General features: G+C 44.6%; 1 protein-coding gene across 1 annotated transcript in view; it reads right to left on the bottom strand.

Annotated features, from left to right (window-relative positions):
- LOC134358161 (dual oxidase 2-like) overlaps positions 1–24,827 on the bottom strand; it is a 115,188-nt gene that overhangs the window by 14,765 nt on the left and 75,596 nt on the right. The window contains exons 25-29 of the mRNA XM_063070158.1: positions 24,326–24,556; positions 19,489–19,588; positions 15,591–15,640; positions 9,694–9,821; positions 6,786–6,939 (exon numbers count right to left, since the gene is read on the bottom strand). Coding sequence (XP_062926228.1) covers positions 6,786–6,939; positions 9,694–9,821; positions 15,591–15,640; positions 19,489–19,588; positions 24,326–24,556 — 663 coding nt within the window. The remainder of the gene's footprint in view (positions 1–6,785; positions 6,940–9,693; positions 9,822–15,590; positions 15,641–19,488; positions 19,589–24,325; positions 24,557–24,827) is intronic.

The following is a 24,827-nucleotide window of genomic DNA, read 5'->3' on the forward strand; positions in this document are numbered from 1 at the left end:
ATCCTTAGCGATAGCAGAGATACCAGAGGATTGGAGGATAGGCAATGTTCCACTGTTTAAAAAAGGCTCTAAACAGAAACCAGGAAGTTATATGCCGGCAAGCCTGACAGTTGTCCACAATAACTTTAGTAAGGCATTTGACAAGGTCCCACATCGGAGGTTAGTCAAGAAGGTTCAGCCGCTCAGCATTCAGGATGACGTAGTAAATTGGATCGGACATGTGCTTTGTGGGAGAAGCCAGAGAGTGGAACTAGAGGGTTGCCTCTCTAAGTGGAGGCCTGTGACTGGTGGTATGCCACAGGAATCGGTGCTGGGTCCTTTGTTGTTTGTCATCTATATCAATGATCTGGATGATAATGTGGTTAACTGGATGAGTAAATTTGCGGTTGACACCAAGGTTGGGGGTGTGATGGACAGTGCGGAAGTCTGTCATGGCTTGCAGAGGCATTTGCATCAGCTGGTAAAATGGCAGATGGAATTTAATGCGGACAAATGTGAAGTTTGGCACTTCGGTAAGTCTTACACAATAAATAGCAGGGCACTGAGGAGTGTGGTAGAACACAGGAATCTAGGAATACAAGTACATTATTCATTGAACGTGCTGTCACAGGTAGATAGGGTCCTAAAGAAAGCTTTTGGCACATTGGCCTTCATAAATCAGTGTACTGAGTACTGAAGATGAATGTTATGTTGAAGTTGTCTAAGACGTTGGTGAGGCCTAGTTTGGAGTATTGTGTGCAGTTTTGGTCACCTACCTATAGGAAAGATGTAAATAAAGTTGAAAGAATACAGAGAAAATTTACAAGGATGTTGCTGGGTCTGGAAGACCTGAGTTATAAGGAACGATTGAATAGATTAGGACTGTATTCGTCAGCATGTAGAAGATTGAGAGAAGATTCGATAGAGATATACAAAATTATGAGGGATATAGATAGGGTAAATGCAAGCAGGCATTTTCTACTGAGGTTGGTTGGGACTGCAACCAGTGGTCGTGGGTTAAGAGTGAAAGATGTGAAGTTTAAGAGGAACATGAGGAGAAACTTCTTCACTCAGAGGGTCATGAGAGTGTGGAATGAACTGCCAGCACGAGTGGTGCATGCAAACTCGATTTCAACATTTAAGAGAAGTTTGGATAGGTACGTGGATAGTAGGGGTATGGAGGGCTATGGTCTCAGTGCAGGTCATTGGGAAGAGGCAGTTTAAATGGTTTCCGCACAGACTAGATGGGCCAAAAGGGCCGGTTTCTGTGCTGTACTTCTCTACGTACTTCTCTTGTAGCAGCAGAGATGTGGTTTTTGAGGAGGATGGAAAGAATATCATGGACCAAACGAATATCTAACGAGGATGTCATGAACAGAGCAAACACACAAAGAGAAATAATGTATGAGATCATGAAAAGGCAACGTAACTTCATTGGACATGTGATTAGGAAAGAGGAGTTAGAATGCATGGTAATTGTGGGAAAGATTGGAGGGAAGAAAGCAAGAGGAAGACAAAGACAAATGATGATGGGGACAGCAGCCAGAGAACTGGAAATGAATACCAATGAATTGACCCACTTGACCCAAAACAGGAGTGTGTGGGCCATGGCAGTCAAAGCTCAAACTGGGCATGGCACCTGATGATGATGATGATGATGACTTCTCTATGACTATTTGATGAAATATGAATCTGTATTTTATGACATTATTGATACTTGAAGAATAAAGATGAACTCCTGTCTCAGTCTATCTTGTCATGGCCCCTGTTCCTTTTATTTGTTTCCCTGTACTGTTCTTTATCTGTAAACTGCATAAATACTCTGATAATGAATGTACCTTGAATTATGATTAATAGGACTGGATGTTACAATCCCTAAGGTTTCTGCACTGTACTTGACTTGAGTGGAAGTAGCTCTTAAAGATGACCACTATATGATGTTACTACCATTACGACACATCTTCAGTTGTGTACCTCCACATCACTGGGTGTTTCAGCCTTTTATCACAAGACACCCTCAGCCGAGGCAGGCCCACTACTGGCTGATCAGACCTGGGCGTGTGTCACATGGTTAGTCTCTCGATGGTCACTTGGCAGCCCAGACAGCATCCCTTCTCTTCAGCCACAGCCAGTGACTGCTCATTTCAGCGGCATTAGCAAGTGCTTCGATTGCCTCCCTATGGGCCTGACCTCTGACCCCTACTTCCCTCAGCAGCCGTACGGTGGAACTGGCTACAAAGCCCCTGCTCCCCACCTCGACTGGGCGCACTTTTACATTCCAGCCTCGCTCCTCTGCTTCAACTGCAAGGTTGGCATATCGCAGCCTTTTCCACACGTAAGCCTCATCCACAGCATCCTCCCAGGGGACCGTCAGCTCAATGATAAAGATGCGCCGACAGGAGGTGGACCAAAGGACCAGGTCAGGCCGCAGGTTGGTCATTGCAATTTCAGATGGGAAGGTAAGTTTCTGGCCTAAATCGACACGCATTTCCCAGTCCCTGGCCACACTCAGTGGGCATGAGTCGTGAGGCAAGGGGTTAGCCCCCGGTTTCTCTCCTTCCCGGATGAAGGATGGTAGCTGTGGGACCGTTGGTCTGGGTATTGAGAGGCCTGGCGTTGGTGGTTACTCTCTTACACTCAAGTTCAGCTGCCAAACACCTCGGCACTTGGTTGTGTTACCAGGTGTATCTGCCTTGTGTTAGGCTGGTCTTGCTACTAACCAAGATGTGCTTGAGGGATGCCAGAACTGCGCACAGAGGACAGACTGGATCCTCTCCCAGCCAAAGATTTAGGTTTGTAGGAGAGGGCAGGACATCATATGTTGCTCTGACGATGAAGCTCAATCTGTTTGACTCCATGCTCCCCAGCTCACTCCATGTGATTTTCCTCCTCGCAACACCCTCCCACCTCATCCAGCAGCCTTGCTTGGCTTGGGATATTGCTTTAGCACATCTGGCTGCTGCTTCTTGGTGACGCACCTCCTCCACCACCAGGTGCCGGCGTTCAGTTGTAGTAGCCTTTTGCCAGGTAGGTTTCATCACTCCAAGGCCAAAGCCTCCTCTGCCCTGTTGGACATAGCCCACTATGTCCCGGTGTCGGAGGGCGGCTTCTGCGTCCAGTACCGCTGCGGCTGGGGTCCATTTCTTCCCTGTTGCTAGAGCAGGAGCAACGCCTCTTACAATTGGGTCCCAAGATTTTCTGAGTGTCATTTCCAGTCTTGCTTTGGCACATTTGTATTCCTCCACCAGGCTAGAAAGTGGCAGAGAAAGGGCTCTGTTCCCGTAAAGTCCTATGCTGCTAAGGCATCTTGGTAGCCCAAGCCACTTCCTCACATGTGAGTTCACCAGCCTTTCCAGCCGATTTGCATGAGACATAGTGACCTCATAGATGGTAATTGGCCATATAAGTCGGGGCAGCAGTCCAAACTGAAAGCACTAAAGCTTCAACCTCCCTGGGAGAGCTTTGTTGTTGATTAGCTTGAGGCCACTGGTTGTATCCTGCCTTAGTTGTTCCACCTGCTCTGTGTCTCTGAGGTCTGCGTTTTACCAACGCCCGAGGCTTTTGATGGGCTTCTCCAGGGCAGTTGGTATTGGCTCAACATTGATACAAAACCTTATGTCGGTGAGCCGGCCTTTGACAATTGAGATACTGCGAGACTTACTGGGTTTGATCTCCATTCGTGCCCATTTGATGTTTCCCTGGAGTTTATCCAGCAGGCGTTTGGTGCATGCTTTTGTTGTTGTTATTGTGGTCATGTCATCCATGTACGCCCTGACTGGAGGAAGACGCAGTCCATTCTTCAAGCGTTTCCCTCCGACCACCCATTGTGATGCTCGGATAATGAGCTCCATTGCCATGATAAATGCCAGAGGAGAGATGGGACAGCCCGCCATATGCCTGTCTCAAGGTGCTTCCATATGGTGGTGTTATCTTGTGTTGTGACACAGAACTGCAGATCCTGGAAATACGCTTTGACCGGCTTTGTGATGCCCTCTGGAAAAAGTTGAAAGCTGCCCACAGAGTCTTGTGAGGCACTGATCCAAAAGCATTGGCAAGATCTGGGAAGACCACATGCAGGTCTTTCTTTTCTTCCTTGGCAGTTTGTATCTGGTGCCAGATGACATTTGCATGTTCCAGACATCCTGGGAAACCACATATTCCTGCTTTCTGCACTGATGTGTCGACGAAGTTGTTGCTCTGCAAAAAGGCTGAGAGTCTTTGAGCCACGACACCAAAGATCTTTCCTTTCACATTCAGGAGACTGATCTGGCGGAACTGACTGATTGTTGAGGAATTCTTCTCTTTGGGAATTAGTATCCTTCCCACCCTTCACCATGCCTGAGGTATGATTCCTTTCCCCAATACCACCTACATTAGATTCCAGAGGTATTTCAGGATGCCGGGGGTGTTCTTATAGAGCCCGTATGGGATACCATTGGGCCCTGGATCTGATGCTGATCTTGCTTGTTTAACTTTACTTTCCACCTCCCTCCATGCAGGGGGCCTTACGTCCATCTGGTGCTCAGGTGGGTGGATTGGTGGCATCTCATTCGGAATGGTGACTGGCTCATGCCTCCGGTTATCAGAGTGCGTCTTCCTCAGGTGCTCCTCCAGTTCCCTCACAGGTACTCAAAGGACCCCGCTCTTCTTGCCAAAGAGGCTTTTGATGAACTTGTAAGGCTCTCTGTAAAAGCTTGCCCTCGCCCATTCTTTCCTCTTATGTGGTTTTCTCAAGCATTCTGCTCTTCGCAGCTCTGTCAAGCGCTGCTTTATCTCTGCTTGTAATACCTCGAGTCCTTTCCTTTCCCCTTCTGTGGTCTTCCTCCACTGTTTCCTCAGCTGTCTCCTTTTCTTCACCAGCATTTTGATTTCCTGCTGTCTCCTAGACTTAGGCTGGACTGAAGATTCCTTCTGTGCCCTCTGTTTTTTTCACTCCAAATCTCTCTACCCCATAGCTGTATATGGTGTCTCCCCACTTCTCCAGTTTTCTTTCCACACTTCCCTTCATTCCTTCTAGAAGATGGACTAAGTCTGGTGAGGCCTAGTTTGGAGTATTGTGTGCAGTTTTGGTCACCTATCTACAGGAAAGATGTAAATAAAGTTGAAAGAGTTCAGTGGAAATTTACAAGGATGTTGCTGGGTCTGGAAGACCTGAGTTATAAGGAAAGATTGAATAGATTAGGACTATATTCTTCAGCATGTAGAAGATTGAGATGACATTTGATAGAGGTATACAAAATTATGAGGGATATAGATAGGGCAAATGCAAGCAGCCATTTTCCACTGAGGTTGGTTGGGACTACAACCAGTGGTCGTGGGTTAAGAGTGAAAGGTGTGAAGTTTAAGAGGAACATGAAGAGAAACTTCTTCACTCAGAGGGTCGTGAGAGTGTGGAATGAACTGCCAGCACAAGTGGTGCATGCAAGCTCGATTTCAACATTTAAGAGAAGTTTGGATAGGTACGTGGATAGTAGGGGTATGGAGGGCTATAGTCCCGGTGCAGGTCATTGGGAAGAGGCAGTTTAAATGGTTTCCGCACAGACTAGATGGGCCAAAAGGGCCGGTTTCTGTGCTGTACTTCTCTATGTACTTCTCTTCTCTTGTAGCAGTAGAGATGTGGTTTTTGAGGAGGATACAAAGAATATCATGGACCAAACGAATATCTAACGAGGATGTCATGAACAGAGCAAACACACAAAGGGAAATAATGTATGAGATCATGAAAAGGCAACGTAACTTCATTGGACATGTGATTAGGAAAGAGGAGTTAGAATGCATGGTAATTGTGGGAAAGATTGGAGGGAAGAAAGCAAGAGGAAGACAAAGACAAATGATGATGGGGACAGCAGCCAGAGAACTGGAAATGAATACCAATGAATTGACCCACTTGACCCAAAACAGGAGTGTGTGGGCCTTGGCAGTCAAAGCTCAATCTGGGCACAGCATCTGATGATGATAATGATGACTTGTCTTTGACTATTTGATGAAATATGAATCTGTATTTTATGACATTATTGATACTTAAAGAGTAAAGATGGACTCCTTATCTCTCAGTCTATCGTGTCATTGCCCCTGTACCTTTAATTTGTTTCCCTGTACTGCTTTTTATCTGTAAACTGCATAAATACTCTGATAATGAGCGTACCTTGAACTTTAAATGTAACTCTACATTCTGTATTTTATTTCCTTTTGACATGTATGATTATGCAAATTACAAGCATTCACTATCTCAGAGTATGTAACAATAATAAACCAATTACCATCATTGCCACTTAACCCTTATAAACCATAAGACATAAGAGCAGAATCTGGCCCACTGGGTCTGCTCAAACTGATTTATTATCCCTCTCAACCCTATTTTCCTGCCTTCTCCCCATAACCTTTGATATCCATACTAACCAAAGACTCCCCACTATAGGAAACATCCTTGCCACAGCTAGGCCTTTTAATATTTGTTAGATCTCAATGATATCCCCCCCACCATTCTTCTAAACTCCAGCAAGTAAGTCCTAGAGCCATCAATCTCTGCTCATATGTTAACCCTTTCTTTCCTGGGATTATCCTTGTAAATGTACTCTGGACTTTCTTCAATGCTAACACATCCCTCGTAGAAAAGGAGCCCAAAACCGTTCATAATACTCCAAATGTGGTCTGACCAATGCCTTATAAATCCCCTGCAGTACATCGTTGCTTTTATATTCTCATCCACTCGAAATGAATGTTAACATTGCATTTGCCTTACTACCAAAGGTTCCCAAAAGCAGGAAACTGCAGGAGTACATTCTCTGCAGTCAGCGGACAAGTACCTGAGGGCAGGAGTTCTGCCTTCACCACCGTCACGTCCTTCTTCTTTCGGCTGAGGCTGACGAGCTTGTCTCCCAGGTAGATGAGACCTGGTGCGATGAAGTACAGATAGAAGCTCTGTTGCTGGATCAGGTTCGAACTCCCGTGGATGAGAATCTGTTGTTGGGAGATGTGGTCAGTGTGAGGGGTGGGTAAGTGGAGAAGAGAATTATAATATTTGAGGTATCCAATACTGGAAATACACCTGTAGGTGAAAGAGAGTCAAATACCTTTCCTTCAGGGAATAAAGGTTACGTAGGGGAAACCTATCGAATATTGAAAGGCCTAGAAAGAGTGGACGTGGAGAGGATGTTTCCTGTAGTAGGGGAGCCTAAGACCAGAGGGCGTAGCCTCAAAATAAGAAGATGTCCCCTTTAGAACAGAGTTGATGAGGAATTTCTTAATCCAGAGGGTAGTGAATCTGTCGAATTCATTGCCACAGATAGCTATGAGGGTCAAGTAATTGTAAAGAGGACACTGATAGGTGGTTGATTAGTAAGGGTGTCAATGGTTATGGGAAGAAGGCCGGAGAATGGGGTTGTGCAAGATAATAAATCAGCCATGATGGAATAGTGGAGCAGATTCAATGGGCTAATTGGCCTGCTCCTTTGCCTTATGGTCTTATGGAATAAAAACTATTTGCTGCTCGTTGTACTCTGCCTTTAAGCAGATGCAGTTGACTACCACAGCTGCCTTAAGTGTATGCAGTTCACTCCTTCTCCCCCAAAGGACCCATTACTGTGCTGCATCTCTAAATGTAAAAAAATACTCCTTGAAGGATCAATATGTTTCTCATCACATCCTCCTCAAACCTTCCACGTTTTTAAGAACAGTATCTAAGACAAGCTTTTCACTGCTTCTCTGTTTGTGTGGTAATAATGAACCAATTACAATACATTTTGCTCAAACTCTGAATCCTGTTCAACTATCAGAATATTTTCCCTGTACCTAACCCAATGTTGATCCTATGCAGCTCAATCGAATTTCTTTTCAATCTTCTTTGCTCTAAAGGAAACTTTTCCAGGTTAATTTCATGATTGAGACTGTCCATCTCTGGAAAATTTATTACACCCTCTCTTAGATGTTCACAACCTCCCAACAGTGTGCTATGTAGAACTAGAAGCTATACAGTACTCCATTTGTGGCCAAATCAGTCTTTTACAACTATGATCTCCTTCCTTTTATATGCTTTTATTTAATTCCAAGTCTCATGTTCTTTACTCTTTCAACATGTCCTACCACTCAGAATAAGATAGAATTCTTCGGCACAGTGCAGGTCCTTTGGTCCACTATGTTGAGATGACATTTTAACCTGTTCTAACATCAATCTAGCCCTTCCCTCCTATATGGCCCTCTACTTTTTGACATCCATGTGCCCAGCTTAGGGTTTGCTAAATGTCCCTAATGTGTCTGCCTCTACTAACACCTCTGGCAGGGTGTTCCACACACCCACCACTCTCTGTGTAAATACCCCTGTTATCCCCCCACTATACTTTCCTCCAGTCACCCGAAAATTATGCCCCCTTGTGTTAGCCATTTCTGCCCTGGGAAAAAGCCTCTGGCTCTCCACTTGACCTATGCCTCTTATCATCTTGTGGAAGAAACTGCAATAGTTTTAGTTATGTAGGCACTCGCATAAGGTGATTGGGTTGGACATTCCTAGAATTAGACCCAATGACAATCATGGCATCCAGGATTGGTGTCCAAGTGCAATTTGAGTTGAAAATCTTTGATTGGTTCTGCCATCTTTGTTTATCTAAATGTAAAGATTCATCAGTAATCCAACATGGTCATAAAATGTTAAATTAAAATCATAAAATCTTGCAACTGAGAAACAGGCCACTTGGCCCACAAAGTTCCCGCTGACTATCAAGCATCTATTTACACTAGTCCCATTTTATTTTGTTAGCCCCACTTTCTCATCAATTCTTCCCCCAGGTTCTACCACTCAACTAGACACTAGGAGTAATTTACCTACCAACCTGCACATCTTTGGGATGTGGGAGAAGGCCAGAAGGTTACAAAGAGAAGCCAGAAGAATAGGATTGAGAGGAATAATAAATGTTAGTTTCTCTCTCTCAAAATACAAGGTGAATTCTATCATATTATGAATACTGCCTCCTAAGGGCGCCATTACCTTAAGCACCCTAATCAGCTTTGGTTCATTACACAGTAGTGAGTCCAGAAATTGCCTTTTTCGAGTGGGCTCAACCGCAAGCTGCTCTAAAAAGGGTACTGGTAAGGACGTCAAAGGTTATGGTGTGAAGGCAGGAGAATGGGGTTGAGAGACAAAATAAATCAGCCATGATTGAATGGTGGAGCAGAATCAATAGGCTAAATGGCCATTACACATGAGAAAACCCATGTGGTCCCTGGTAGAACATGCAAACTCCACACAGACAGCATAGGAGGTCAGTATTGAACCATGAGCTATAATACAAACAGAATCCACTGGAAACACGAAGCAGTCCAGGCTACGTCTGCAGGAAGAGAGTTTAGGGTTCATTTCCCACCGCTGTCTGTAAGGAATTTGCACGTTCTCCCGTGACTGCATGGGTTTCCTCTGGGTGCTCTGGTTTGCTCCCACATTCCAAAGACATAAAGGTTAGGATTGGTAGGTTCTTGGCATCGGAGGTATGGCAATGCTTGCAGGTTGACCCCAGCACATCCTCAGACTGTGCAGCAAACGACAGATTTCACTATATGTTTTGATGTACATGTGGCAATTAAAGCTAACCTCTCTTTAAAAATCTTTAGACTCTGACTCTATGTAGGTGGATGCCTAGAGGTTGAGCTTTGTTTAAAATGGGGAAGCAGAGAGGCAATGTCACACTCAGAAATGACACTGACTCGGAGTATGACCGTAATTACCAGAATGTACAGGATCACATAGAGGTGGTGAGTCACCCAGAACGCCTGAAAGCTCATACGACGAAATTGGCGGGAGGCAAAGACATAAATAATGGCCAGGACAACAAGGAGCAGAACGCCAGTCATTCCTAGAGTTAAACAGAAGGATTGGGATCAGGAATCTGTCTTGTGATACCCAGAGTCAATAAGTTGTGTTTTATAAACCATTTATAAAATTATAGAGGCAGGGATGGAATACACAGTCAGACTTGACTTTGACTTAACTGAGTTTCCTCCAGCTCCAAAATATTAACTAATGCTGATTGGCCAATATTCATGGAAAAAACTTCCAAATTTACACAGTGGGATACTAACTCCTGTCTTCCCTTCCCACCTCTCCCCTGTATTAACTTGAGTTTCCAAGATTCAGCAGCCCAACCATTTAGTTGAAGTGTTAGGCATATAAATTACAATACATTCCTTTGATGGACTCTTGACCTCACAATCTACCATGCCATGGGATTGCACCTCATTGTTTGTCTGTAGTGCACTTTCTCTGTAACTGGTAACACCATATTCTGCATTTTGTCATCACAGGGAGATAGGGTCATAAAGAAAGCTTTTGGAACATTGGCCTTCACAAATCAAAGTACTGAGTACAGGAGATGGGATGTTATGTTAAAGTTGTATAGGACATTGGTGGGGCCTAATTTGGAGTATCGTGAGCAATGATTTAATTCGGAGAAGGAAGTCTGAGAATCGGAGCGGGAGTGCGGAGGAAGCCATTTTTGAATTTTTCGGTTTTTTTTCCATCGGCGTTCAGAGAGGCAGGACTGCGCAGGTGTGTGACGTCGGGCAGTGAAGCGAGGAAGATTTAAAAGGAACAGAGCCTTATACAGCGGGCAGCGTAGTTTGCGGGCGGCGGAGTGAGCCGGGAGCAGAGTGAAGGCTTAAGGGCTTCGGCTCAACGGGCTTAGGCAGAAACGGATGAGACGAGGAAGGTTTGGTATTCATTTTCTGTTGTTATTTGAGGAGAGGGGCAGTATGAGTGTGAGGGCAGTTTGTTGTTCTCGGTGCCGGATGTGGGAGGTCGTGGAGTCTCCAAGCCTCCTGGACGTCCACATCTGCGCCAAGTGCATCGAGATGCAGCTCCTAAGGGACCGCGTTACGGAACTGGAGCTGCAGCTCGATGACCTTTGTCTGGTCAGGGAGAGTGAGGAGTTGATAGAGAGGAGTTACAGGCAGGTGGTCACACCGGGGCCACGGGAGGCAGACAAGTGGGTCACGGTTAGGAGGGGGAAGAGGAAGAGTCAGTTAATAGAGAGTACCCCGGTGGCTGTGCCCCTTAACAATAGGTACTCCTGTTTGAGTACTGTTGTGGGGGACAGCTTACCTGGGGGAAGTGACAGTGGCCGTGCCTTCGGCACAGAGTCCGGCCCTGTAGCTCAGAAGGGTAGGGAAAGGAAGAGGAGGGCAGTAGTAATAGGGGACTCGATAGTAAGGGGGTCAGATAGGTGATTCTGTGGACGCAGTCCAGAGACCCGGATGGTAGTTTGCCTCCCTGGTACCAGGGTCCGGGATATTTCTGATCGCGTCCAAGATATCCTGAAGTGGGAGGGTGAGGAGCCAGAGGTCGTGGTACATATAGGTACCAATGACATAGGTCGGAAAAGGGAAGGGGTCCTGAAAGGAGAATATAGGGAGTTGAGAACTAGGACTGCAAAGGTGGTAATCTTGGGTTTACTGCCTGTGCTACGCAACAGTGAGAGTAGGAATGCAATGAGGCGGAGGATAAATGCGTGGCTGAGGGATTGGAGCAGGGGGCAAGGATTCAAGTTTTTGGATCATTGGGACCTTTTTGGCACAGCTGTGACCTGTACAAAAAGGACGGGTTACACTTGAATCCTAGGGGGACCAATATTCTGGCGGGGAGATTTGCGAGGGCTACTGAGGTGACTTTAAACAAGAATGGTTGGGGGTGGGAATCAAATTAAAGAGACTAGGAGAGAGGAGGTTAGTTCACAACAGGGGGATGGGAACAAGTGCAGAGAGACAGAGGGGTGTAAAATGAGGGTAGAAGCAAAAAGTAGTAAGGTGAAAAGTAAAAAGTGGCAGGCCAGCAAATCCAGGGCAAAAATCAAAAAGGGCCACTTTTCAACATAATTGTATAAGGGCCAAGAGTGTTGTAAAAACAAGCCTGAAGGTTTTGTGTGTCAATGCAAGGAGCATTCGTAATAAGGTGGATGAATTAAAAGTGCAGATTGTTATTAATGAATATGATATAGTTAGGATCACAGAGACATGGCTCCAGGGTGACCAAGGATGGGAGCTCAACATTCAGGGATATTCAATATTTAGGAGGGATAGACATGAAAGAAAAGGAGGTGGGGTAGCATTGCTGATTAGAGGGGAGATTAACGCAATAGAAAGGAAGGACATTAGCCGGGAGGATGTGGAATCGATATGGGTAGAGCTGCATAACACTAAGGGGCAGAAAACACTGGTGGGAGTTGTATACAGGCCACCTAACAGTAGTAGTGAGGTTGGGGATGGCATTAAACAGGAAATTAGAAATGCGTGCAATAAAGGAACAGCAGTTATAATGGGTGACTTCAATCTACATATAGATTGGGTGAACCAAATTGGTAAGGGTGCTGAGGAAGAGGATTTCTTGGAATGTATGCGGGATGGTTTTTTGAACCAACATGTCGAGGAACCAACTGGAGAGCAGGCCATTCTAGATTGGGTATTGAGCAATGAGGAAGGGTTAATTAGCAATCTTATTGTGAGAGGCCCCTTGGGTAAGAGTGACCATAATATGGTGGAATTCTTCATTAAGATGGAGAGTGACATAGTTAATTCAGAAACAAAGGTTCTGAACTTAAAGAAGGGTAACTTTGAAAGTATGAGATGTGAATTAGCTAAGATAGACTGGCAAATGATACTTAAAGGGTTGACGGTGGATATACAATGGCAAGCATTTAAAGATCGCATGGATGAACTATAACAATTGTTCATCCCAGTTTGGCAAAAGAATAAATCAGGAAAGGTAGTGCACCCGTGGTTGACAAGGGAAATTAGGGATAGTATCAATTCCAAAGAAGAAACATACAAATTAGCCAGAAAAAGCAGCTCACCTGAGGGCTGGGAGAAATTCAGATTCCAGCAGAGGAGGACAAAGGGCTTAATTAGGAAAGGGAAAAGAGATTATGAGAGAAAACTGGCAGGGAACATAAAAACTGACTGTAAAAGCTTTTATAGATGTGTGAAAAGAAAAAGATTGGTTAAGACAAATGTAGATCCCTTACAGACAGAAACAGGTGAATTGATTATGGGGAACAAGGACATGGCAGACCAATTGAATAACTACTTTGGTTCTGTCTTCACTAAGGAGGACATAAATAATCTTCCGGAAATAGTAGGGGACCGAAGGTCTAGTGAGATGGAGGAACTGAGGGAAATACATGTTAGTAGGGAAGTGGTGTTAGGTAAATTGAAGGGATTAAAGGCAGATAAATCCCCAGGGCCAGATGGTCTGCATCCCAGAGTGCTTAAGGAAGTAGCTCAAGAAATAGTGGATGCATTAGTGATAATTTTTCAAAACTCTTTAGATTCTGGACTAGTTCCTGAGGATTGGAGGGTGGCTAATGTAACCCCACTTTTTAAAAAAGGAGGGAGAGAGAAACCAGGGAATTATAGACTGGTTAGCCTGACATCGGTGGTGGGGAAAATGCTAAAAGTCAGTTATCAAAGATGTGATAACAGCACATTTGGAAAGCAGTGAAATCATCGGACAAAGTCAGCATGGATTTGTGAAAGGAAAATCATGTCTGACGAATCTCATAGAATTTTTTGAGGATGTAACTAGTAGAGTGGATAGGGGAGAACCAGTGGATGTGGTATATTTGGATTTTCAAAAGGCTTTTGACAAGGTCCCACACAGGAGATTAGTGTGTAAACTTAAAGCACATGGTATTGGGGGTATGGTATTGATGTGGATAGATAATTGGTTGGCAGACAGGAAGCAAAGAGTGGGAATAAACGGGACCTTTTCAGAATGGCAGGCAGTGACTAGTGGGGTACTGCAAGGCTCAGTGCTGGGACCCCAGTTGTTTACAATATATATTAATGACTTGGATGAGGGAATTAAATGCAGCATCTCCAAGTTTGCGGATGACACGAAGCTGGGCGGCAGTGTTAGCAGTGAGGAGGATGCTAAGAGGATGCAGGGTAACTTGGATAGGTTAGGTGAGTGGGCAAATTCATGGCAGATGCAATTTAATGTGGATAAATTTGAGGTTATCCACTTTGGTGGCAAAAACAGGAAAACAGATTATTATCTGAATAGTGGCCGATTAGGAAAAGGGGAGGTGCAACGAGACCTGGGTGTCATTATACACCAGTCATTGAAAGTGGGCGTGCAGGTACAGCAGGCGGTGAAAAAGGCGAATGGTATGCTGGAATTCATAGCAAGAGGATTTGAGTACAGGAGCAGGGAGGTACTACTGCAGTTGTACAAGGCCTTGGTGAGATCACACCTGGAGTATTGTGTGCAGTTTTGGTCCCCTAATCTGAGGAAAGACATTCTTGCCATAGAGGGAGTATAAAGAAGGTTCACCAGATTGATTCCCTGGGATGGCAGGACTTTCATATGATGAAGGACTGGATCGGCTAGGCTTATACTTGTTAGAATTTAGAAGATTGAGGGGGGATCTGATTGAAACGTATAAAATCCTAAAGGGATTGGACAGGCTAGATGCAGGAAGATTGTTCCCGATATTGGGGAAGTCCAGAACGAGGGGTCACAGTTTGAGGATAAAGGGGAAGCCTTTTAGGACCGAGATTAGGAAAAATTTCTTCACACAGAGAGTGGTGAATCTGTGGAATTCTCTGCCACAGGAAACAGTTGAGGCCAGTTCATTGGCTATATTTAAGAGGGAGTTAGATATGGCCCTTGTGGCTAAAGGGATCAGGGGGTATGGAGGGAAGGCCGGTACAGGGTTCTGAGTTGGATGATCAGCCATGATCATACTGAATGGCGGTGCAGGCTCGAAGGGCCGAATGGCCTACTCCTGCACCTATTTTCTATGTTTCTAGCACACACAGGATGCTGGAGGAATTTTGTGTGTGTTGCTCAGATTTTCAGCATCTGCAGATTTTCTCTTGTTTGGAGTATTGTGTGCAGTTTTGGTCCCTGACCCACAGAAAAGACGTAATTAAGGTTGAAAGAGTACAGAGAAAATTTATAAGGATATTCCTGTGTCTGAAAGACTTGTGTTATTAGGAAAGATTGAATAGGTTAGGACGTTATTCCTCGGAACGTAGAAGATTTAGAGGAGATTTGATAGAGGTATGCAAAATTATGAAGGGCATAGATAGGGTAAATGCAAGCAGGCTTTTTCCACTGAGGTAGGGTGGACCTACAACCGGAGGTCATGGGTTTAGGGTGAAAGATGAAAAACTTAAAGGGAACATGAGGAGGAAGTTCTTTACTCAGAGGGTCAAGACAGTGTAGAATGAGCTGTTAGTACAAATAGCGCATGTAAGCTCAATTTCAATGCTTAAGAGAAGTTTGCATAGGTACAGGGATGGAAGGGGTGTGGAGGGCTACGGTCCCAGTGCAGGTCATTGGGAGTAGACAGCTTAAATGGTTTGGCATGGCCTAGATGGGCCGAAGAGTCTGTTTCTGAGCTGTACTTTTCTATGACTCTTTGTACGACCTTGATGCACTGAATAAGAAGGTTAGTTCAAAACCTATGATGATTCAAGAATTATGGAGTGATTATGAGCTCAGATTTAATGGCATATTTCACATCACTCAAAGTCACCCTCATTTTAGTTTTTGGAAGGTCGCTAATTACAGATGGTTCCAGTGAGTTAAACTTCATTCACCCATTATAAATAATACTAACAATTACCTGGAATGGTCTTAAAGAACCACCAGTAATATTTCTGAGGAAGCTCTGATCTACAAAAGAAAAGAACAAAAGGTCAGTTAAAGTTCAAAGTAAATTTTATTATCAAACCTGAGATTCATTTTCTTGTGGGCATGCTTAGCGAATCTATAGAATAGTATCTATAACAGGACCAATCAGAGTGCTGAAGACAACATGTTAATAAACACTGCATCCACATTAGAAGGTACCAGGCATCAAACCACGACGAGACACATAAAATTACAACATTCAGAAGATAATTGGGTGGATACAAAAATAGGAAAGGTTTAGAGGGATATGGACCAAAGGGAAGCAAATGGAACTAATTCAGTTAAGCAATTTGGTCCACATGGTCAAGATGGGCTGAAGAGCCCATTTTCTGTGGCCTTTCTACCACCACGAGGTAGATTGTGATTCAACACTCCATGTTATCATAGAACACAGAATTCATCACAGTACAGGCCTGTCGGCCCACAGTGTTGTTCTGACCTTTTTAACCTGCTTTAAAATCAGTCCAAGTCTTCCCTCCTGTGTAGCCCATAATCCTCAATAAGGCCAGAAAACCATAAGAGATAGGAGCAGAATTTGGCCAATTGGCCATTGAGTCTGCTCTGCCAGTTCATTGTGACTGATCCATTTCCCTTTCAGCCCTATTCTCCTGCCTCCTCCCTGTATCCCTTCATGCCCTGACTAATTAAGAATCTATCAACCTCTGCCTTAAATAACCCTCCATTTTTCTTTCATTCATGTGTTTATCTAGTCTCTTAAATATCCCTAATGTATCTGCCTCTACCACCATCCCCGGCAGCATGTTCCACACACTTAGCACTCTCTATGTGGGAAAAAAAACAAACAAACACCTACATCTGACATCCCCCTATACTTTCCTCCAATCATCCTAAAAGTATGCCCTCTTGTTTTCCACCCTGGGGAATAGGTCCACTCAGTGTATTTTTTAAACACCTCTATTAAGAGTCCTCTCAATCTTCTTCGCTCCAAAGAGAAAAGCCCCAGCTATCTCAACATTTTCTCATAAAATATGTTCTCCAATCCAGGCAGCATCCTTAGTAAATCTCCTCTACACCCTCTCTAAATCTTCCATATATTTCCTATAATGAGGAGACTGTTAGGGCATATTCTGGAGTTGGAGTATATAGATAGGGTAAATATTAACTTCACCAGCAACCAATCTTCAGACATGAATGTGGATTGTTAATTGAATTTAAAATGCAGCCCTGAACAATGGTTTTCCTGGACCTGTAGACTGGAGTTGATTGAAAACCAGACAATGCTGATTAAGATTCATTTTGGGTGTCTAGAGTGTGGGTGTGAAGGAAGAGGTGTGTGGAAACTATATATAATTCAAAGGAAGCATTGTAGATACATTCTAACTATAGAATTTTCTTGCTGTTTCCTTTGATCTTTAACATATAAAAATATCATATAAAATTGGGTCAGGAGGCCTTTTCCTCCAAGAGTCTATCAATATGAAGCCAGCTGCTCACTTTTGATGAATAAAACACTTCTAAATCCACTAGCTTCAGTGTCTCTTCAGTGACTTTGTTCACATTATAACAGTGATCAGAACTGAACACAATACTCCAAGTGTAGTCTAGAGTTTCATAGAGCTCATATTGAGCTTTATAGTTTCATAGAGAATATAATTTATATTTTGTGTGTTGTTTGTACCCATGTGCTTGTGATGCTGCTGTGAGCAAATTATCACTGTATTGTACCTCACCACACTTGTGCACTTGAGAATAAACTTAACTTCATAACTTATTCCTAGTTCCACACTTAAATTTGTAATCTGATTAATAAATTATCCTACTTCTTTTAACATTGCAAACTGACTTCTGCAGAAAAAGTTCTTCAAAAGTATTTTCCTTATACAGTATACACAAATGCACATTGATGGGCTGTGTTTCTAAACACTGGGCAGATAGTTCTCATTCCTGCTGCCAATTAATGTTACTTGGCTGATGATAAATCTAAAATGCTTCAGAGACCCCTTCATAATTTTATTATTTAAGGGGTGAGTACAACTCCTGAACACAATTCCATCTCATTCTAGGTCAAGCTGCTTTCTGTATCCTGAATCTTACTGTGTACAGTGATTAAGTGAGAGATTCCCATTCTGCAGGATGTATCTGTCTCCTTTGAGTAACAAAAAAGAGATTCACCAGGTTCTTGCCTGGGATGGAATGCCTCAGTTACAAGCAGAAGATGGAGGGACTGTGTCTGCTCCCACTTGAGCAAAGAAAATTAAGACTATAAAATAAAGGAACAAAATTAGGCCATTTGGCTCGTCGTCTGCTCCGCTATTTCATCAAGGCTGATCCATTTTCCCTCTCAGTCCCAATCTCCTGCTTTCTCCCCGTATTCTTTCATGCCCTGAATAATCAAGAATCTATCAACCTTTGCCGTAAATATACCCAGTAGCTTGTCTTCTACAGCCACCTGTGGCAACAAATTCCACAGATTCACCACTCTGGCTAGAGAAATCCTCAACATCTCCATTCTAAATGGATGTCCCTCTCTTCTGAGGCTGTGTCCTCTGGTCTTAAACTCCTTCACCACAGGAGACATCCTCCCCACATCCACTCCATTGAGGTCTTTCAATATTCGATAGGTTTCATTGAGATCCCCCCTCATTCTTCTGAATTCTGGTGAATTAGGCCCAGAGCCATCAAAGCTCCTCAAATGATAAGCCCACATAACTGGGAAGGGACAAGGTAAACTGCAGGAGAAGGTGAACTGTAGGGTGTTGAAGCTACCAGAGTCCAGGAGACCAGGGTAGGTAGAGCTGTACACGATAATCTAGATCCAGACTCACACTATATCACTCAACACAAGTGAGCACACCATTCTCAGCACTTGCTTTGCCCGCTGTCATCAGAGATCATTCAGCACAAGCTACTGATTTGAACTGCAGCCCAGCTTGGCTTGATGTGGTGAAGACAAGATCTTTAGCAGTGACAGTTGTAAATTGCAGCTCATGCAGAGGGAGATTATTTCCAGTGTTAATTACAGAGGCATAAAGGTTGGTGCGTGGCCAAGTGGTTAAGGCGTTCGTCTAGTGATTTGAAGGTCGCTAGTTCGAGCCTTGGCTGAGGCAGTGTGTGTGTCCTTGAGAAAGGCACTTAACCACACATTGCTCTGCGACGACACTGGTGCAAAGCTGTATGGGTCCTGATGCCCTTCCCTGGGACAACATTGGTGTCGTGGAGAGGGGAGACTTGCAGCATGGGCAACTGCTGGTCTTCCATACAACCTTGCCCAGGCCTGCACCCTGGAAACCTTTCAAGGTGCAAATCCATGGTCTCATAAGACTACTGGATGCCTATTTATTTGTGAAAAAGGTCCTGGCTTGTGGAGCAGTGTCGGGTGGGTCATGTTATCAGTACCCAGTAGGAAGGGGCTCCGTGCCGCCAGATTTCCAATGATCATTAGCATTTCACCATTCTATAACAGCAGCTTTGGCCCACTTTGTCCTCATACTGAAATACGTGCTGTCCTTGCGTGTCCCCGGACTATCCAACTACATCGCAGGCACAAGCCTGTCTGTCGAGGGGGTGGTAGGGGAATGCCACACTGTTGGAGGGGTGGTAGGGGAATGCCACACTGTTGGAGGGGTGGTAGGGGAATGGCACACTGTTGGAGGGGTGAGGGGAATGCCACACTGTTGGAGGGGGTGGTAGGGGATTGGCACACTGTTGGAGGGGTGATAGGGGATTGGCACACTGTTGGAGGGGCTGGTAAGGGATTGTCACACTGTTGGAGTTGTTGGGAAGAGATTGACACACTGTTGGAGGGGGTGGGGGACAAAATTGGGTGAATGCCACACATCCCACTGACTGACACATGGTCCACAACTTACCCATCATCGATAAACACGCTGGGAAAGAGGCAGGCAAGAGCACTGAGGGGACTGATGCAGAAGGTATAGACATTCACACCGTGCCCAGCACTGTGAAAGACTGGAAACAAAGATATGGATCATTTATTATCATTCTTGCTATACACTCACTCTGTGATAAATAACAGAGCCCCAGTTTACCATTATGTAGAATATTGTACTGTATCAGGAGCGGAATGGTGGTGTAGTGGTTGGCACGATGCTTTACAGTACAGGTGATGCAGGTTCAATTCCCGCTGCTGTCTGTAAGGGGATTGTACATTCTCCACGTGACTGTGTGGGTTTCCTCTGGGTTCTCCAAAGTCATACCAGTTGGTAGGTTAATTCGTTATTGTAGCATGTCCCATGATTAGGCTCAGGTTAAGTTGGGGGATTGATTGCTAGAAGTGCTGGAAGGGCTTACTCTGCACTATATCTCAATAAATTATAAAAAAATGTAACTCCCAGTCACCAGGACTATAAAACAAATGAAATTTCCAGTGTTCCATTAACCTATTCTATATTATCCTGTGGGCACATGGCCAAGTGGTTAAGGCGTTGGACTAGCGACCTGAAGGTCGTGAGTTCGAGCCCCAGCCGAGGCAGCGTGTTGTGTCCTTGAGCAAGGCACTTAATCACACATTGCTCTGCGACGACACTGGTGCCAAGCTGTATGGGTCCTAATGCCCTTCCCTTGGACAACATCGGTGTTGTGGAGAGGGGAGACTTGCAGCATGGGCAACTGCTGGTCTTCCATACAACCTTGCCCAGGCCTGCGCCCTGGAGAGTGAAGACTTTCCAGGCACAGATCCATGGTCTCGCAAGACTAACGGATGCCTTTACCATTATCTAACAGAAAGTAGTTTTCACATGCTTTAGCCATAATGAACAAACTCATTTAATCATTCCTTATATAGAACCCTCAAAAAAGAGAGATTTAAAGCACACAAGGTCATTAAGCTGATCAACTCCACGCGAGCCACAAATAACATGAGGGTGATCCCACTACCAAGCTCTTGCTCCGTTGTCCTATAGATTTTTGCTCTCAGGAAGTTCATTCAGATGTAGCAGCATTTCCACCATCTTTTCTGGCAGTGAGTTCCAGACCCCCTACCATGTGTTGAGTAAAATTACTCCTTCTCAAGCCCCCTCTTTAACCCTTTGACCAAATGACGTAAATGTACGTGCACGAGGTATTGACAACCCTGACAAGAGATACTGGACATTCTATTTTGCTTATTCTGTCTAACTCTCTCATTATTTTGTATACCTCAATGAAATCTCCCCTACAACTTTGATCTAATGAAAACTTAATCGTCATTAGTTCTTGGAGAAACAAGAGAAATCTTCGCTCAGACTTCCATATCAGTTGGGATCTGCCAGAGAACAGCCATTTCAACTCAACTTCCCATTCCCACGCCAACATGTCTATGCACACCCTCCTCTACTGCAGATTGAAGTGAGATCCATATTAGAGGAGCAGCACCTTATATTCCTCATTGGTATCTAGCCTGATGACATGAACGTCGATTTCTTTAAGTTTTGGTAAACATTTCCCTCTGACCTTTCCTTTCCCCCTATCCACCTGCTTCTATCATCCTATCTTTTCTCCTCCCCTGTCTTTTCCATCTGCCATAACCCACAATATAGAATAGTACAGCACAGTACAGGCCCTTTGGCCCACAATGTTGTGCCAACCCTTAAACCCTGCCTCCCATATAACCCCCCCACCTGAAATTCCTCCATATACCTGTCTAGTAGACTCTTAAATTTTACTAGTGTATCTGCCTCCTCCACTGACTCAGGCAGTGCATTCCACGCACGAACCACTCTCTGAGTAAAAAACCTTCCTCTAATATCCCCCTTGAACTTCCCACCCCTTACCTTAAAGCCATGTATTGAGCAGTGGTGCCCTGGGGAACAGGCGCTGGCTGTCCACTCTATCTATTCCTCTTAATATCTTGTATACTTCTATCATGTCTACTCTCATCCTCCTTCTCTCCAAAGAGTAAAGCCCTAGATTCCTTAATCTCTGATCATAATCCATACTCTCTAAACCTGGCAGCATCCTGGTAAATCTCCTCTGTACCCTTTCCAATGCTTCCATATCCTTCCTATAGTGAGATGACCAGAACTGGACACAGTACTCCAAGTGTGGCCTAACCAGAGTTTTATAGAGCTGCATCATTACCTCGCGACTCTTAAACTCTATCCCTCGACTTATGAAAGCTAACACCCCATAAGCTTTCTTAACTACCCTATCCACCTGTGAGGCAACTTTCAGGGAACTGCGGACATGTACCCCGAGATCCCTCTGCTCCTCCACACTACCAAGTATCCTGCCATTTACTTTGTACTCTGCCTTGGAGTTTGTCCTTCCAAAGTGTACCACCTCGCACTTCTCTGGGTTGAACTCCATCTGCCGCTTCTCAGCCCACTTCTGCATCCTATCAATGTCTCTCTGCAATCTTCGACAATCCTCTACACTATCCACAACACCACCAACCTTAGTGTCATCTGCAAACTTGTGAACCCACCCTTCTACCCCAACATCCAGGTCATTAATAAAAATCACGAAAAGTAGAGGTCCCAGAACCGATCCTTGTGGGACACCACTGTTCACAACCCTCCAATCTGAATGTACTCCCTCCACCATGACCCTTTGCTTTCTGCAGGCAAGCCAATTCTGAATCCACTTGGCAAACTTCCCTGGATCCCATGCCTTCTGACTTTCTGAATAAGCTTATCGTGTGGAACGATATCAAATGCCTTATTAAAATCCATGTAGATCACATCCACTGCACTATCCACATCTATATGCCTGGTCACCTCCTCAAAGAACTCTATCAGGCTTGTTAGACACGATCTGCCCTTCACAAAGCCATGCTGACTGTCCCTGATCAGACCATGTTTCTCTAAATGCCCATAGATCCTATCTCTAAGAATCTTTTCCAACAGCTTTCCCACCACAGATGTAAGGCTTACTGGTCTATAATTACCCGGACTATCCCAACTACCTTTTTTGAACAAGGGGACAACATTCGCCTCCCTCCAATCCTCCGGTACCATTCCCGTGGACAACGAGGACATAAAGATCCTAGCCAGAGACTCAGCAATCTCTTCCCTCACCTCGTGGAGCAGCCTGGGGAATATTCTGTCAGGCCCGGGGATTTATCCGTCCTAATGTATTTTAACAACTCTAATACCTCCTCTCCCTTAATATCAACATGCTCCAGAACATCAACCTCACTCATATTGTCCTCATCATCATCATCAAGTTCCCTCTCATTGGTGAATACCAAAAGTATTCATTGAGGGCCTCACTCACTTCCACAGCCTCCAGGCACATCTTCCCACCTTTATCTCTAATCAGTCCTACCTTCACTCCTGTCATCCTTTTGTTCTTCACATAATTGAAGAATGCCTTGGGGTTTTCCTTTACCCTACTCGCCAAGGCCTTCTCATGCCCCCTTCTTGCTCTCTTCAGCCCCTTCTTAAGCTCCTTTCTTGCTACCCTATATTCCTCAATAGACCCATCTGATCCTTGCTTCCTAAACCTCATGCACGCTGCCTTCTTCCACCTGACTAGATACTCCACCTCACTTGTCACCCATGGTTCCTTCACCCTACCATTCTTTATCTTCCTCACTGGGATAAATTTATCTTTAACATTGACCACATGTCCATAGTACATTTCCCAGCAAAAACATCATCCCAATTCACACCCGCAAGTTCTAGCCTTATAGCCTCATAATTTGCCCTTCCCCAATTAAAAATCTTTCCCTCCTCCCATCAGTTCCACTCCCCAACCCCTTCCCTTTATTCCATGGTCTACTCTCCTTTCCTATCAGATTCTACCTTCTCCTGCCCTTTGTCACTTCCACCTTCTTACTCTCTCTTCTTACACACACACACACTCTCCCCTCTCACCTACCTATCATCCCCTCACCTGCATCTACCTATCACCTGCCAGTTCTTGCTCCAGCCCTTCTCTCCATCTCATCTCCTCCCTTTCTTCACAGTCTTGATCCAAAATCATGACTGTCCATTTCCCTCCACAGATGTTGCCTGACCCACTGCATTCCACCAGCTTTTTTGTGTATCGTTCTTTAGTCTTTTACAGTCAAGGGACACAAGCCTTGTCTAATACAGATGCTCCTTATAGTCAAGACCATGTATACTGGGGTGACTTCAATAAATTAATGTGACGTCCAAGGATAGCTTTCAAAACTAAATTCGCTTTCACTAGGGATGCACTCAAGCTCTGCATATTGTAGATATATTAGGTTCTGTCATGAAGTTCATCCTGGTTCAGCCTCCCTACATCAGTGAAATCTGACTCAGATTGGGGACCACTTCACTGAGCACCTTCGCTCTGTCTGGTATAGAAGGCAGGATTTCCTTGTGGCAGCCCACTTCAGTTCGACTTCTACACTAACATCTGTCTATGGCCACAATGAGGTCAAATATAAGTTGTAGAAGTATCACCTCTTATTCCCTCTGGATAGTCTCCAACCGAATGGAGACTTTAACCAAATTAATTTTTCTAACTTTCGGTAACCTCTCCCCTTTTCCCCTCACCGCATTATTCCAGCTTCCTTCCCCTTCCTTTCCAGTCCTGATCAAGGGTCTCAGATGAAACGTCAACTGGTTATTCCCTTCCATAGACGCTGCCCAACTTGCTGAGTTCCTCCAACTTTTTATGTCTGTTGCTCAAGATTTCCAGCACCTGCAGAATCTCTATTGCCCATACTATTTTGTGCTTGTGGCAGTGGAAGATCATCCTAACAAGTTGCTACGACAATGGAAATGAACTCACCGGAGAGTACAACAGCTGTCATTGCAATCCAGCGATGGAAATCCACAGCCGCGTCGAAGGGGATGTATCGGTTGAGAAAAGTTTCCCGCAGGAAAGTGATGAGGTTGCGACACATTGTAAGGAGGATGTAGGCGTACATGAAGGAGACGCTGGCTGCAGACCCACGGGACACAATGATGCCAACGTACGTGGTTTGTGGAATCCCAGTTGTCTCTGCCTCAATGGCATAATCTGCACAGAAGGTAAAAAACAAACATTAAATCTGTAAAGGGATAGAAATCAGTTTTTGTAGGTAACAGTGAGGGTGCGGAGTTTGTTCCTTTTTGGTCACCCTGCTTTGGAAAGATATGATTGAAGTACTGCTGTCAGAAGCAGCGAGATTCAGAGTGTGGGGAAGATTTACGAAGAATTTGCCTGGACTTGAGTTATAAGGAGAGGATGGACAAGCTGGAACAATTTTCCCTGGAGTGCGGGAGACTGAGAGGTGGCTGTAGGGTAGCGC

This window comes from Mobula hypostoma, chromosome 18, assembly GCF_963921235.1.
Source record: "Mobula hypostoma chromosome 18, sMobHyp1.1, whole genome shotgun sequence".
NCBI lineage: Eukaryota > Metazoa > Chordata > Chondrichthyes > Myliobatiformes > Myliobatidae > Mobula > Mobula hypostoma.